The 376-nt window shown below is 40.4% G+C and overlaps 1 protein-coding gene across 3 annotated transcripts in view; it reads right to left on the reverse strand.

Moving 5' to 3' along the window:
* The window catches only part of LOC119585791 (protein stoned-A-like), a 53700-nt gene that overhangs the window by 3709 nt on the left and 49615 nt on the right, over positions 1–376 (reverse strand). For all 3 annotated transcript variants that reach the window (XM_037934509.1, XM_037934510.1, XM_037934511.1), the window contains exon 2: positions 1–153. This exon is cut by the window's left edge and continues 3709 nt beyond it. In XM_037934509.1, the coding sequence (XP_037790437.1) occupies positions 1–153 (153 nt within the window). The remainder of the gene's footprint in view (positions 154–376) is intronic.

The raw sequence follows: 376 nt of genomic DNA on the forward strand, positions 1-376 counted from the left end.
CAGCAAGTCGACGCGCTTCCTCTTCTTTTTCTTTTTTATATTTCTCTAATTCTTCCGGGGTGAACAACTCATCATCTTTATCCTTCTTTCCTTTGATCTTCTTTTTGATTCCCTTTTTTATTTTGTGCATCGTACTCTGTCGAGGGAGAGACCCTGCAAGAGGAGAGAGAAAACCATAAGAACGCAACTCCGGAGATTACAGCCCTAAGCTAACACGCCTCACGCTCTCGTGGTTAGGTAATTAACAACACAATGACAGTGCAGATTTACGACTATCTGATACATAAAGATTTTTTAGCAGCTATTACAGAAAGGATTTGGCGAAAGCGTAAGCCTTCGGGTGTCACAAGATGTCATGATTATCTTTCAAATAAAG

Source organism: Penaeus monodon, chromosome 20, assembly GCF_015228065.2.
Source record: "Penaeus monodon isolate SGIC_2016 chromosome 20, NSTDA_Pmon_1, whole genome shotgun sequence".
NCBI lineage: Eukaryota > Metazoa > Arthropoda > Malacostraca > Decapoda > Penaeidae > Penaeus > Penaeus monodon.